Genomic DNA, 12925 nt, shown 5'->3' with positions numbered 1-12925 from the left:
CACTGAGTAGAATTTACTTCCAGCATTGACCTAGTTTAAATGCTTCCTGCTGTTTGTAAAAAATAAAAATAGCCTTAGAAATTTGAAAGGTTCAAGTCTGACATTCCTTGTTCAGGGATAACTGTAGTGAGACTGCATTGAAAAGTCAATGAAATATTCCAAAAACAAAGCAAAACTGACTGAATCCCCTGTCAAAGTCACTGCAGAGAGAGGAATCCCTAGGAATGATGCAGCCACCCCTACAGCATCCATCATATGGTATTGGAGTCAAATCTATAATATATGATGCAAGTTTGATTGGAGAGCCACAGGTCACTGGTGAATTAGAGCATGTATAAAGTGCATAGCAGGGGAATGAGTGACAGTCACCACAAGCTGCATTCAATCTGTACTTAATGTTTGAAATCATCAGTTGATTTGAATTATTATCCAATGAACCATTTAATGTGATATTCTTAAAAACAACATGAAAAGTATCCTCAGAGGAGCTTGTCTGACTGACCCAATACTGTCTCTCTCTTTCATATGACTCTAGGAATGAGAGTCTGAATGAAACTTGAAAATGTTGGATGAAATTTGTTATTCATTTCAATTCAATTCAATTTTATTTATATAGCGCCACATCATAACTTGGGTTATCTCAGGGCACTTTTCATATAGAGCAGGTCTAGACCGTACTCTTTATAATTATATTTACAGAGACCCAAACCTGGGACTGCAAAGACTAATAATACTGAGGTAAATTTGTAGTCTGATCTCCCTTTTCAATTTTCTTAAATAGGACGAAACATAATACAAAATAAATATTTGTACTATTTTCACCATTAAAAAAGCCCCGGTTTTGTGGTATTTGTTTTTTTTTAATGCCTTTTTATGCTCATAGGTTTGTCTTGTTTATTTGTGTTATCTACTTTTATCGACTGATTTGTTCTGTTTCTGTATCTGTTGTTCAGTGATTTACTGTACGTTGTGCTTCATTATGGTTTTCTGTTGGATCTGGTCAAAAGGTTCATATAAAAAATTGTGTATTGTGTTATTGTTGTTGTTGGGGGTGGTGTGTGTGTGTGTGTGTGTGTGTGTGTGTGTGTGTGTGTGTGTGTTTGTGTTTGTGTATGTGTGTGTGTTTGTCCATATGCATTTCCTTCACTGTGTCCATGTTCAAGAAAAAAAATTCTATACTGTATGTGTGAATGTATATGCTCATCCAACTGTTACCGTACCAGTTCTTTACAGTGGGGACAACTATTATCAGCTATAATATAGGTTTTTGGGGTATATAAATATATAATCTTTCCAAAAGCAACATACAAGAAATACAAAAGAAAAAAAAGCAGTGTATTCTTTATACTATTGAAAATCCAGCGATCTTTACATTATGAGTATAGATGGCTACATTTTACAAGTAATAGAGGAATGATGTGATATATCATATACACTTAGGCTTGTAGTGGAATAAAATTACCTAAACACACTGTATGCACATTACTGTTACAGAAGATATTGTATTGCATTTTTAATGTTGACATTATTCTTTTTTACCTGCTTATTAAAATAGTGTCAGTAATGTCATAATAAGCTGATCTTCATATGAAGCCCATCTTAATATGGGATGATCTATAGTACTGGATCTTTGGAGATAGTTAAACACAACCACATTTACATCCGACTACATACTCACAATGCTGTAGTATTGATTGATGGGGATGCAAAGGCATGAAGAATGAGAAGCACGCAGTATGAACCCACCTCTACAAAATAGAAACAGGGCAGCAGACTGACACTGTCTTTGGTCAGGATCAACTTCTCTGTCGCAGACATGGTCAGGCCTCCTAATATCCAAACAGATCCGAGATATGACGAATGAAGAATGGCGCAGCGTTTCCAGGCTTCCTGCTCCTGATCAGGAGCGCTCCATGCCGCTGTGTGTAGCAGGGTGCTCAGGACAACAGTTGCACAGTATCCAGCCCGCACTCCCGATACCCAGATCTGCACGGCCCTTAATCCCTGCTCGTGAGAAGCCCGGACTCGGTTCTGTTTAATTCTTCCGACGAGCTGTCAGGTGAAGAACGCAGCCACATTGATGGAGGGAGGGAGAAAGAGAGGGAGCGCAGGCGCAATGGGGGAGGAGGGCAGTTGACAGTAAACCAGTTATGACTCGTTTTAATTCTATATATATATATATATATATATATATATGTGTGTGTGTGTGTGTGTGTGTGTGTGTGTGTGTGTGTGTGTGTGTGTGAGTGAGTGTGTCCTTCTGAGTATTTAGAAATCTCTGTCTCTCTCTTTCATATGACTCTAGGAATGAGAGTCTGAATGAAACTTGAAAATGTTGGATGAAATTTGTTATTCATTTCAATTCAATTCAATTTTATTTATATAGCGCCACATCATAACTTGGGTTATCTCAGGGCACTTTTCATATAGAGCAGGTCTAGACCGTACTCTTTATAATTATATTTACAGAGACCCAACATTCCCCATGAGCAAGTACTTGGCGATAGCAGCAAGGAAAAACTCCCTTTTAACAGGGAGAAATCTTGAAGAGAACCCGGTTCATGGTTGGTGGCCGTCTGCCTCGACCAGTTGGGTTGAGAGAGAGAGAAAGAGAGTGGGGGGGGGGGGGGCATAGCACATTACCAAATAAAAATTAATAATAATAATAATGGGACTAATAATAAAACTAATAATTATTATAATAGGGTGACTAATAATACTAAGAAAACTAAATATAATAATAATAATGATAATCAATAATAATTGAAGCAGTGGGTGTCGAGCAGGATCATGGGGGCAGTAGGTGGTTTGCAGTCACAGATCCAGACTCTGCAGCACCAGGGGCCGAGATGCCTGCAGAAAGCACCAGGAGGAGAGAGCAGAGAGACCAGAAAGCACAAAACTAGAGAGAAGAAGGCAGACCAGGGCTATAGCGGTATAACTATGAGGTGGTTCAAGCCAAGCCTGAGCCAGCCCTAACAATAAGCTTTATCAAAAAGGAAGGTTTTAAGCCGACTCTTAAATGTGGAGAGGGTGTCTGCCTCCCGGAGCCAAACTGGAAAATGGTTCCACAGTAGAGGAGCCAGATAACTGAAGGCTCTGCCTCCCATTCTACTTTTGGAGACTCTAGGAACCACAAGTAAGCCAGGGCAATGCCATCTAGAGTAACTATATCATTAGATAATGTGTTTTTGAGGTGTTATGGGCCAAGTATAATAACTTCAGTTTTGTCTGAGTTTAACAGCAGAAAGTTGCTGGTCATCCAGGTTTTTTTTTCCTTAAGGCATACTTGAAGTTTACCTAATTGATTGGTTTCATCTGGCTTCATTGACAAGTACAGTTGGCTATTATCTGCAATAACAATGGAATGTAAATTGTTATCCCACTTTATAAAAAAAAAGTATGGATTATTGCTGCCAGATTTCCCCTTGTCTCCTATTGTATATACTAATAAATTGTTTTGGCTAATATGTTTTGGAGGAAATCTAATTGCAGTGCTGAATATTTTCATTGAAAAAGTTTTTTCTCATCCACAAAGTATTAGTCATGGGGAGGTGGGTGGAATGTTTGGTAAGCATATAAAACAAGTGTCTAAGACTAGAGATTGGAATTTACATGCTGCAGCCTGCATGTGATTATGTTTAGGCGACAGGAACACTTTGGATTACATTAAGAGAAGATTGGTTTTGGTTAAATAGTGAAAAAGTAAACACATCATGTCATCATTGACTTTTTCAGTATTTAACCAAGAATAAAATTTTTCCAAGTTGTTGGAAACATTCCTTTGAGATTCTGGTCCATGTTGACATGATTGCATCACTTAATCTCTGCAGATTCGTCAGCTGCACATTCGTCCTGTGAATGTTTTACCAGTTTTACCATATTCCAAAGGTGTTATATTCGATTCAGATTAAAAGTGTACCAAGAAAATATTCCCCACACCATTACATCACTACTAGCAGCCTGGACTGTTAACACAAGGCAGGTTGGATCCATAGATTCTTGTTGATGCCAAATTCTGACCCTACGATCTGGGTGCCTCAGCAGAAATTGAGATTCATCAGACCAGGCTAAGTTTTTCCAGTCTTCAACTATCCAGTTTTGGCAAGCCTGTGCCCACTGCAACCTCAAATTTCTGTTCTTGGTTGACAGGAGTAGAACCCAACATGGTATTCTCATGTTGTAGCCCATCCACCTCAAGGTTCGATGTGTTGCGCATTCTGAGTTGCTTTTCTGCTCACCACAATTGTAAAAGAGTGGTTTTCTGGGTTACTGGAGCCTTTCTGTCAGCTTGAACTATTCTGGCCATTCTCCCCTGACCTCTCTCATCAACAAGGTGTTTCTGTTCACACAACTGCCATTCACTGAATGTTTTTTGTTTCTCAAACTATTCTTTGCACACAAAGACTGTTGTGCATGAAAATTCAGGAGATCAGCAGTTTCAGAAATACTCAAACCAGCCTGTCAGGCCTGACACAATCAAGGTCACTGAGATCACATTTTTTCCCCATTCTGATATTTGTTGTGAACATTTTCACTTCATATACTCAGACTTTCATTCAATATATTCAGACTTCAATCAATATCCTCAAGTATCATTCAACTTTCCCATTCAATTTTCCCAGAAATAATTTCCTAAATGGCAGATGACTATCATTTTCGTAGTTAAAAGGAACCTTCAGTGACTGTTGGTAGGGAACAGGAAACAAACAGATGTCTGTGTAAAAATCCAGCGTTTTGTTGACTCATCCATCTAGCCCTTTTCTTCCAATGGACAAGAGCCATAATTCCTACGGCTGCTAGGGGGCTTTGTCACATGATTGTGAAAAAATGTAATTTTTCTTGTGAGGACAGTCTCTTGTGGTATTTGTAATAGTCTTTGAACTAACAGAGATAATCATGATTTATCTCTATACCAGAACCCTATTTTGACCCTCAGCTCGGTAATTTCATTCATTTCATGTCTTTATTTATGAGGACAACACACATTAATCATCTCTTTGAATGTGTCAGTGTTTGTCAGCCTCCTGATTTTCAGCTGCAGTCCTTTGATGAGATAGTTTCTGAAACCAATGAAGTGACAGGTTTAGAAAACCTACAAACACAAAACAGTAAGAAGCTGAAATCAGCATGCACAAGACAATACACAAATCACATAGAGCAACAGGGAGAAGCAAAACATTGTTGCAAAAATGCAATGAAAACATCAACTATTCAATACATGCAGCCATTCAAAGCAGTATAGAGCAACAAAACACAAATGACAATACTGTTATTAAGTACATTTTTACATACATTAGCCATGCAGAAAAATGAGACATACAGTAGATAAAGTAAAATGTTAACTAATAGTATTGCTCTTAATGAGATGTCAGTAGAAATAGTAAGAAAGTTCGTAAAATTGTAAAATCACACATTAAACACATTGACCACCCAGCATAAAAAACTGAGACGGAATTGTAAAAATATTAATACATCATTTATAATAAAACACTACTAAACGTGTTCTTACATACCCAAGCCATGCCAAGCAGATCATCTAATAAAGTATATGTAAACACTTACACACTCACATTCATACTCATGTTAATATATGGCAAATGTAGATTTTTCATTTGAAGGTGATAATCATTGACTTCTGGTAGGATAGACATGATGTGGTTTTATCAGGCTTTTCTGCAGTGTAGAAAAGATCAGAGGGCATTTATATGAGGTTCTTAAGCCCAAATTACTCTAATGCTGTTAAGATTCCATGCAAGTGTTCATGAATTTGTCATGTCAATATACAACTAGCTGCATCTGTGTTCATAACACCATATGGTCATACTGTCAACATTTCAGTGTGTGTGTTGTGATGAGAGAGGCTGTCATCACAGATTTACACTGTGAAGTTTAACATCTTTGACACACTAGCTGCTTGCCAAGGTTTCTTCCCACTGCTCCATGACTGCCAGCCTAGTAAGTGGACACCAAATGCACAGTAAGTCAGTGTGTGTGTGATAAGACTCATATTACTTCTGCTGGAACAGCTACAGTAATGCTGCTTTCATTATCCAATCAAAGCTCCGACATCTGACATCTCAAAGTGCAAAGATACCCTGTTGCATATTAATGTGTTTTAGGTCAAATACCTGTGTCTGTGACTAAAGCAGTAAGTACAAATGCATGTGTCTGTGATTAACAAATTATGTCAAATATTACTCACACTCTGACAGAATCAAAGACAAAGGATTTTCTTCAACTTCTAAACAGACATACAGCATATCAGAAAGGAGAATTATAACCTTTCCCTTGGATTTTAATTTTGACCAAAATGCAACTAAAAAATTTCCATCTACAGACACACCTTGTTGGGAAAGAAGAAAATGTAAGGGAGATTAAAAAAAAGAGAAAAAAGTAACAATCCTATAAAACTGAAAAAAAAGCAGCAGTAATAGTCATGGCCAGTATGCATGAAATTTGTTCGAAATAGTTTTGATAACGGTTATAAATTTTGACTTGTGAGTCAAAAACATAACAAAACTATAAGTAACTGTCAGATTCTCATTGTGATTGTTCAGTGCACCTTGTCATTGATAAGAGTACCCCTCATTCATTGTATTCAAAATTATGTTTTTTTCATTATATTGCACACAACAGGAAAACATACATACATACATAAAACATTACCCCCCTACAGTTATGTTTTAGATATCAGATATGCTATTTAGGATATTATTCACAAAACTGTAGGATAAATAAATAATTTTAAGTGAGAACTATCTGTGGAGGCTCAGTAAATGTTTTTGTATTGACCACATACACTTATTTGCCAGTTTATCAGGTACACCTGGCTAAAACTAATGTATTCCAATACAACAGCCCTGCAATAAATGCTACCCTCACTGGGGTTATAATCATCACTTTTTGCTGAAATTGTTTTAGAGAGATGTTTCTTCAACTGTATGACCATTTTGGAGGCTCAAGTTTACATTGCTGGAATTGTATAGTGCTGTACTGACAGTGGTTTCTATGATTTTGTCCACCCAATGTTTATCAGTGAGGGTAGACTAAATAACAGAAACTGCTCTGTATAACGCAATACAGTAAAGTAAACAGTACAGTACAAAAAGGTTCATACAAGCAATTTTGTATATTTAAAATTTCTGTGTTTTGTAACATAACACCGATGCGTCTCTTTTAAGTTCATTCCAGCACTTGCTGATGTTTTAAAACTGTTCAATTTTATTTTATTTCTCGTATTTATTTTGCTGGACGATTTTTAGGTTGGCCTTATTTCCGACATTAAGTGAAGGCAGCACTCACCTCTGCCCAATAGAGACCGACCTGAGCCGCACATGCGTCCTAGCAGCGGAACCCCCGTACATGCAGCACCAAAGATCCGGTAATTAAAACAATAAAGATACGGGAAAGTGTTAAGAGATAACCTGGGCCTGCTTCTTTGTTTATGTAACCGAATGAAGTGACAGCTGCAGACGTCGGACAGTTTTGCTGTCAGAGGGTTAAACTTGTCCTTCTGTTGCTGTGTTTTTCACTAGCTGAGACTCCGGAGGGGATGCACAAATTCCTGGAGCTATCCAAGGTAGGAGTCTTTCCCCCAAGATGTACATCAGCTGTGTAACCGCTGTTCTCCATCGCAGACGGCTCACACTAGCAGAAAGTGCAGCAGTATGTCACACACTGTCAAGCAGACTCAGAAAAGCTTTACTAACCATTGTCTGCCGTAGGGTTAGTGATCGTTTTAAAATAACGCCAACAAAAAAATAAAGCATCAACTAAACAAAAACACACACTTTCATTTCTGCCTATATTTCTGCCCACATTTCTGCCCCTGTCGTTGAGCCTTAACGAGTGGATGAACCCTTTTTCTACAGCTACGGTAAACTGAATTTACCTGTGAGGTTCACATACACTGCATCTTTGGTTACCTAGCAGTAGCATAGACATTAAACTTAACACCGTCAGGATGTTGGCTAGCCTCTTCGTCAGTGTGTTATCTCGAAGCCAGACAAAAGGACAGTGTAAATTAGACATGCTGAATTTGCTACAGTGAATGCTGCTTCTATGGTTAGGTTGGATTTGTTTTAATGTATCCATGTATTTAAAGGGACACTTCATTGACAGTATCTTAAATCAAGGTCAGTTTACTTGTCATGAACAGCTCTTATCAGCCTGTGAAAACGGTTGTATAATGTCTTCTGTGGCTAGAAGGAGCTTTGTCAAGTCTGAGAATACAACACTGTCATAATGATGGAATCAGGGTTATCTTATCGTTAGCTTGGAGGCTACAAATTTACATACTGTATAACATAAAGGGGCATTATGGGGTTTGGAAGATATTTATTAGGAAAAGAAAGTGTAATGGAGAGATTCTATTAAGTTGTTTCATGGGAAGTGTAGGAGCCAGTGTTTTGACTGATACTAGGGACTAAAAGTAAAGATATCTCAGCCTCTCCTGCTTTGAATTTGTCCAATTATTTTCTAATATGTCTCTCACACATCTGTCAAATTTGTGGAGGCTAAATCAATAAAGTTGAGAGTTGTTTGACACAAAATGTCAAACATCAAACAATACTGTTGAATACTGTTCAATGACACTGTTACTGTCTCACAAGAGTAGAGCATTAAAAACGTGTCACTGCCAGTAAAGCAATCTCTTCTGTCAAGGAATCTGCAAACAAATGCATCTATGAAATTTTACAATGAATTATTATAAGTGACCCAGTAATCAGTCTGTCCTTATTGTCAGGTTTTTTTTAAATTGATAATGTTCCAACTCTTCAGTGATTTATTTGGTGTCATTTTGCTGTGGTATTTTAGCACAGCAAACCTAGACACTACATGCCAATCAACAGAACAACCTGTAAATGGAAATATTTTTCTTTAAAATTCAATTAAGGTCATAGAATTATTAACTGGCAAATTTAATGTTTTATTTTTTAGTTTTATGATGAATTATTTAAGTCCAGATTTGATTAATCAGTTTACAATAGCTTTTTTAAAGACTGATCAATCAAGAAAAAATAAATAAAATTTCCAGACTTGTAGGGAAGCATGCCAGAGTGTCTTGCCTCCTGGTGAATGTAAAGCCAACATTCATTGTCCTTCAGCCCTGTTGAGGTCTCTACCAAATATGTGGCTGTTTAGCTGCTAAATACTCCCCTATGTTCACCAGCTGCTCTCTATCTGTGTCTGTCACAACCAGAACTGTAAGTTTATGCATTCTCTGTAGATGTATCACTATCGGTGACCCCGTTCACATTGTTTTAACATTGTCATTTGATACATTGCTATTATAAACATATTGATTATAGCTGTTTTAAGAAAAAAATGCACTCAGCATGTTGAAAGGTCACCTAATTCCACCTCTTCCTGTTTACTCAAACAAGCAAGGCAAAAACTACAGGTAGCAGCAGTAACGTTAGGTAGCAACTAACTGTATACGATCACAACGTGTGCACAATCAAGATAATGAGAACCCATCTGAGGGGAAGTTCAAACAGTTATGTATGTTCTAAGTCTTACCAGTTTAAAAGAAGTACATTCCCTTACAACTATTCGAATTTGCATAGTACATCTTTTGGCACTTTAAGATACATTTTGTGTTTTAGTTTATGCTTGTCCTTGATATTTTGCATATTTTTATTATTTTAGGATTATTTGACTTCTTTCACACGTTAAGCTGTATAATTTTTAGCTTATCTTTTACATACTTTGAGTATTTTAACACATTATGTTATTATACTGAATATATGATAGTTTTATCATTAGAATGTTGCGTTCAATGTTGTCCTTTCTGTCCTGGTGCACTATGAGCTCACCAAGGCAAATTCCTAACAACCTTGATTTAATAGGCGATAAAGTTAAATCAGCTCAATTCAACTGAACTCAACTCAGTGACAGGAGTTTTTCAGAGAATGAAGAAAGACAGCTAAGAGAGAAGTTCAAACCCTACCTACTTTCACACAAGAAATTGCAAAAAATTGTAGGACCAGCCCCCCCCATTCAGATGTAGGAAGGTTGTGGAGAAAAAGCAGTTTGTTTGAAGCAGACCGACGACTTTAGCCTGTGGTAAATCTGGAAATACACTGTGTGTGTGTGTGTGTGTGTGTGTGTCTGTGTCTGTGTCTGTGTGTCTGTGTCTGTGTCTGTGTCTGTGTGTGTGTGTGTGTGTGTGTGTGTGTGTGTGTGTGTGTGTGTGTGTGTGTGTCTGTGTCTGTGTGTGGATACTCAGGGTGGATTTTGAATGTCATGTTGAGCTTCTCGTGTTTTGCAAGGTAAATACAAAGGACATACTTTGTCATTCAGTTTTGAGAGCTTGTTGTCCATCACGGTTAACAGATCATCTTCCTCTTTCAATTTATAACTGCTATACTACTGTAGTTGTGTTTAGAGAGTTTTCCTGTGTAATCTGAGAGATTATAATGGAGATTTCTGGTGTGCTCACTTAGTTTGTCATCCAAATAACGTGGTTTAGATTAGGGATGTCCTGCTCAATTTTTTTGGCCTTGATCTCGATCAGAACTCCAGCTGGGAGAATGCTACCCCTGTCAGTGACGCGATCCGCTACAAAGAAGACATTTCGCTCTGCTGGATTTGTTGGAACTAAAGGAACACTCTCTCTGTGTTACATAGTGGAGGTTCCTCCTCACAAACTAGCTTTGACAGGTACTAACAGTAGCGTCCAGAGAGCAAACAAACTGACAACAGTCAAGTTTAATTCAGGCCTGTCATCAAGTTACTCACAGAATTAACATTAATTATTGACAACTGATATGATGTACCGCCAGCAACAGTTATCATTTTAACTGGTGAAAGTGATGATCAGCACTGGCTAAAAATAAGAAGCTGCTAGCTGAATGTTTTCTACACTGCTTTGCTAATGGCACGCAGATTCATGGAGGTTAGTGAATCTGTGTATTTTTCCAGCCACAGTGTCTGAACTCAGAAGTACTAACTGCTGTGTCCCAACATATTGAAGGTGGATTGGACCCATACGATTAGTTTGGTGTCCACATTAATACATCAAATTTGTACATCTTAAGGCGACGGAAAATACCCTGTTAATGTGTCCATTTTGAACCTCTTAAAGTGTTTGGACCATTAAAGCTTCAACATACGCACCACTTTTTGATGTAGGGACTGCATTAGGCTGTATGTAAGCCTAAGTTGTGGTCATGTGTGCTCTTGCTAGTGGGTATGTTTGGGCTACGTACCTATCACATCTTACACGCAACTGTGACGTACCTATCAAGCGTCTTCTATGCAACTGTGATTTAGTATTTGGGACAGTCCATTTGTGCGGGATGGATCAATTTTTGCGGGTGAACTCTGGTGGCTGGGGAGCACCAAGAATGGCCTCCAGAAACTTTCTGAACAACTGTCATCGTACATTTGCAGAATGCACCGAACTTTTTAACCTTCGATGACCAACAACTGGATTCAGCTGATTTACAGCCTGTTGTAACCAGGTATGCTATCAATTTGCAACGTGAACAAGTCAACTTATTTATTTGGTATAGATCGATTGTTTTCAAAGCTAAAGCTAATGCCAGGTATGCCAGTATATTAATCATTTGCATGGTTTTCCAATAATCTTTGATATAGCTGGCTGTACATGTTTGTGCTGATGTTGTGAATGCTTAGCTATTATTAACTACAAACCTGGGTTTTGGGGTTAATGCTAGCAAACTAACTTCAGGCTTAACCCTAAACTTCACAATAACTTGCTCTGCAGAATGTTATGGTGTTGGTGTTAAGATGAGAGATGGTTCAGAGATCGAGACATAGAAAAGCACAGATTCTAAAAGCATTAGCTAACCTTTTTATGAAAAAAGAAGAGACACACAATGTGAAGCTCTATCTTTAAATTAATTTTCATGGCTCTAGCCTGCTGATGATATAGAACGCTTGTACATGGCACCTACTGCTGACCTTCATTCCTGCTGCCCCAAGAAATGTGTGTGTGAGAGGTGTAAATATGTTAAAGGGAAGTGGATGGCAACCAATGTTCTGATTGTAGTAAAACTTTGACCACCGTACCAAGCAATTCCCTACACCCACACAGTTGGGTACATTAAATTAATAGCTTACTGAATTGCCCTGTCTACAAATGATATGAAGAAAACAATATACCATTGTGTATTTGAACTGTATTTCAAATTTCCTTTATCTTAATTTCAATAACTATGCTATGTTTTGTTCACTGTAAAGCAATCTTTTAATTGCAGTTTGAAATTTATTACCACTGAAACAGAATGCCAAATCTTGTCTTTTTCTCAGAGTAAAATTGGTCTAGATTTTTATACTGTATGTTACACATTGTTTTCTATAGACAGTACAGTCTTTTATTTAGGGGTCGCTTCACAGATCTATCCAATGACACAACTGATAACTGTGTGCTGGAGATCATCTCAGCAAATGATGAAATAGGACCAGAAGCTGTCAGGGCACAGCTCATGGGTGAAGGCATCATAGTCTAGAGACAGCATGTGTGGCAAAGTACAATAAGGACTAATCCTGAAGGTGCTGATTATATCCCACAGGCTTCGCAGGAGATCATATTGAGTGGCAGAGTCAAATTCGTGGTGGCATCTTGATGGACACCACAAGCTCATTAAGTAAGTGGCAATTGAAGCTTTTTTACTATGATTTATTTATTTGCCTTAACAGTGTCAATAGCCAATGTAAATCTTACTATTTGATTATGAACATGTAATTACAAATTAAATAAAATCATCCTCAAACCAATTATCATTAAGGTTTATGTTTGTCAGTTGAAAATGCAATTGCTAGGAGAATAAAGAGACTTAACTTTCCATTACACATACTTGTACAATGTTTTCAAGTTGGTTGTCTTTAAAGCTTCTGGTGCTCAATGGCAAGCCTTGGGGGAATAATAACAATGACAAGATTTGTCTTTGTT

The 12925-nt window shown here is 37.7% G+C and overlaps 2 protein-coding genes across 2 annotated transcripts in view; one reads left to right on the top strand and one right to left on the bottom strand.

The window, feature by feature from the left end:
- The window catches only part of LOC120789980 (2-lysophosphatidate phosphatase PLPPR4), a 44604-nt gene extending 42786 nt beyond the window's left edge, over positions 1-1818 (bottom strand). The window contains exon 1 of the mRNA XM_040127208.1: positions 1747-1818. Within this exon, the coding sequence (XP_039983142.1) occupies positions 1747-1818 (72 nt within the window). The remainder of the gene's footprint in view (positions 1-1746) is intronic.
- A 5529-nt stretch (positions 1819-7347) lies between these two features.
- Positions 7348-12925, top strand: part of plppr5b (phospholipid phosphatase related 5b) — an 88468-nt gene continuing 82890 nt past the window's right edge. Inside the window, exons 1-2 of the mRNA XM_040127348.1 lie at positions 7348-7384; positions 7539-7582. Coding sequence (XP_039983282.1) covers positions 7366-7384; positions 7539-7582 — 63 coding nt within the window. The 5' untranslated portion in view covers positions 7348-7365. The remainder of the gene's footprint in view (positions 7385-7538; positions 7583-12925) is intronic.

Source organism: Xiphias gladius, chromosome 5, assembly GCF_016859285.1.
Source record: "Xiphias gladius isolate SHS-SW01 ecotype Sanya breed wild chromosome 5, ASM1685928v1, whole genome shotgun sequence".
Taxonomy (NCBI): domain Eukaryota; kingdom Metazoa; phylum Chordata; class Actinopteri; order Istiophoriformes; family Xiphiidae; genus Xiphias; species Xiphias gladius.
Note: the sequence above shows the minus strand (reverse complement) of the source record. Positions and strands in the feature narration are given on the sequence as shown.